Consider the following 2306-nt stretch of genomic DNA (forward strand, 5'->3'; position numbering starts at 1 on the left):
AGAAAGAAAGAAAGAAAGAAAGAAAGAAAGAAAGAAAGAAAGAAAGAAAGAAAGAGAAAAAGAAAAAGAAAAAAAGAAAACGGCCCAGCCAATCTTTGTGAGCTTAGGACCTGGAGAAGTTCCAATCTAAAGGGCTTCTCAATCGGAATCAGACTTTTACTTCCTGGCCTGTGGATTGCATATTACAGGGAGGAAATCTTCAGAGTAGTGGTCACAGTTTTAACAGAAGGCTGGTACTCTTAGCTGTAGGTATAAATATATACTTTTGGCACTGCTCCTTCTGTCCCATGAAGGGACTTCGTGGGGGAGTCTACCATTATTCACTGCTCTCCTTAAGTGTAAACGTACTGGTGTCATGCAGGGTTATAGAACTGGTAGACTTCAGAGCCTGACACAATCAGAGAGTCTGCCTCAGGGCTTGCTCCTGCCCATTTCCCCATGGCCTCACGTGAGGGAGACTGGCACAACTGGTAGCCCAGTTTGGCCAGATTGAAGACGGGCTTCTCCTGTACCTTCTCCATATGCTCCTGTCCCACCACAGATGAACTCAGAGCAGAGTCAGTCAATAGGGCCAGCCAGGAGCAAAAAGACCTTCCTTCTCCCTCTGTAAGCCCCCACCACCATATGGGGCTTTCTGGGGCTGAGAGAACCCTATTCCCACATTCCAGGCTAGACCCAAGGTCTGCCATGAGAAATCAGAGAGCAAGGGGAGGAAGCGTCCTGCAGACATGTAATGGGAGAGTACAAGACAGATTTGGGATTTGCTTGTGACATAAGCAAATGGGAAATAACTTCTAGGCTTTTTTCTGAAAGCCAGACAGACCTTCACCACAGCCGTCGGTGCAGATGCTCCAGGGATCCACTTACCAGAGACTGTGATAGTCTTGACTGTGGTCTTACTGAGCCGAGTGCCAGAGTTACAGGCGAGGCAGGTATAGGATCCACTATCATTGGCAGTGATGTTGGGGATAAAGAGCTCCTGTGTGAATGCCTGGGGCCTCCCATTGATAAACCAAGAATACTGTGCGGGCGGGTTAGAGGCTGCGTGGCAGGAGAGACTGAGGTTGGCCCCTGGATGGTAATAGGAGTCTGGTGGGGAAATGGTGGGGGCGTCCGGGCCATCTGGAGCAAACAGAATAAAGGCACAGGTGATGTAATCTGAGGGAAGAGGAAGCTCCTGGTCTGTATTAGGGCCACAGTGTCCCTCTGAGCTGGGTCCCAACCTCATTTTAAGAAGTCCCAACAAGGGGCGCCTGGGTGGCTCAGTCGCTGGGCGTCTGCCTTCGGCTCAGGTCATGATCCCAGGGTCCGGGGATCGAGCCCCGCATCAGGCTCCCTGCTTGGTGGGGAGCCTGCTTCTCCCTCTCCCACTCCCCGCTCCTTGTGTTCCTGCTCTCGCTATCTCTCTCTGTCAAATAAATAAATAAAATCTTAAAAAAAAAAAAGAAGTCCCAACAATGAGTCCCCTGTGTTCACTGAGCCTGGGTCTGAGATATTCACCTGTTTCCCCTCAGAGGCTGGTGACCCCCTCAGGGAGAAGCAGCCTGTCCCCTCCTAGTCTTGGCTTAGGCTGGGGCTGCCCAGGTTTGCCTGGGACAAGAAGCCATGGCCAGCCTGGGGGTCCAGCTGAGATTCATGGACTCGGACCCCAGAAGGATGGATGTGGCCTGGCCCCCGGCATGTGGATTTGGGCTGGCAGCCTGGGCCAGGTAGGAAGGGAAGTTACTCACAGAGAACATTCAGGGTGAATGGGTCACTACGACCGGCACTCACTGGGTTCCGAGTTTCACACTCATAGGGTCCTGTGTCATTCCTTGTGACACCATGTATAGTGAGAGTCCTGTTGTCCAGGGACAGTTATAGTGTGGCGCTGGCCGGGAGGCTCTCATTGTTTACTGACCACAGGTAGCTTGTGCTCTGAGTCTGAGGTCCACACGTTAATACAACAGAATCCACATTCTCCACGGGATCGGAGTTGTTGCTTGCGATGTTGGGTTTGGGTAACTCCGCTGTGCAGACAACAGAAAGAACATTGCCCTGGGTGGTACCTGTGATTCCTCCACAGGCATCTCGAATCAGAGTTGGCATCTCTCACCTCTCAGCCAACCTGAGTCCTTCAAAGAATAAGGCAGGTCTGTGTAGCTCAAGACAAATGCAAGAGGATCTGAGCGCTCAGAGAACACAGGCCACCTGCTCTCTGTCTGAGAGCAAGCATAAGTCTTCTCAGGTCAAAGAAGCATCAGGGTTTGGTTGTGGAAGACACAGGACAAAGTCAGAGAGCACCCTGGGCCTCTCCTGGTTCTTCC

The 2306-nt window shown here is 51.6% G+C and overlaps 1 protein-coding gene across 1 annotated transcript in view; it reads right to left on the minus strand.

Annotated features, from left to right (window-relative positions):
- The window catches only part of LOC110586446 (carcinoembryonic antigen-related cell adhesion molecule 1-like), a 12113-nt gene extending 10025 nt beyond the window's left edge, over positions 1-2088 (minus strand). Inside the window, 2 exon segments of the mRNA XM_044911371.1 lie at positions 868-1122; positions 1731-2088. Coding sequence (XP_044767306.1) covers positions 868-1122; positions 1731-2088 — 613 coding nt within the window.
- Positions 2089-2306: the final 218 nt, after the last annotated feature.

This window comes from Neomonachus schauinslandi, chromosome 16, assembly GCF_002201575.2.
Source record: "Neomonachus schauinslandi chromosome 16, ASM220157v2, whole genome shotgun sequence".
Lineage (NCBI taxonomy): Eukaryota > Metazoa > Chordata > Mammalia > Carnivora > Phocidae > Neomonachus > Neomonachus schauinslandi.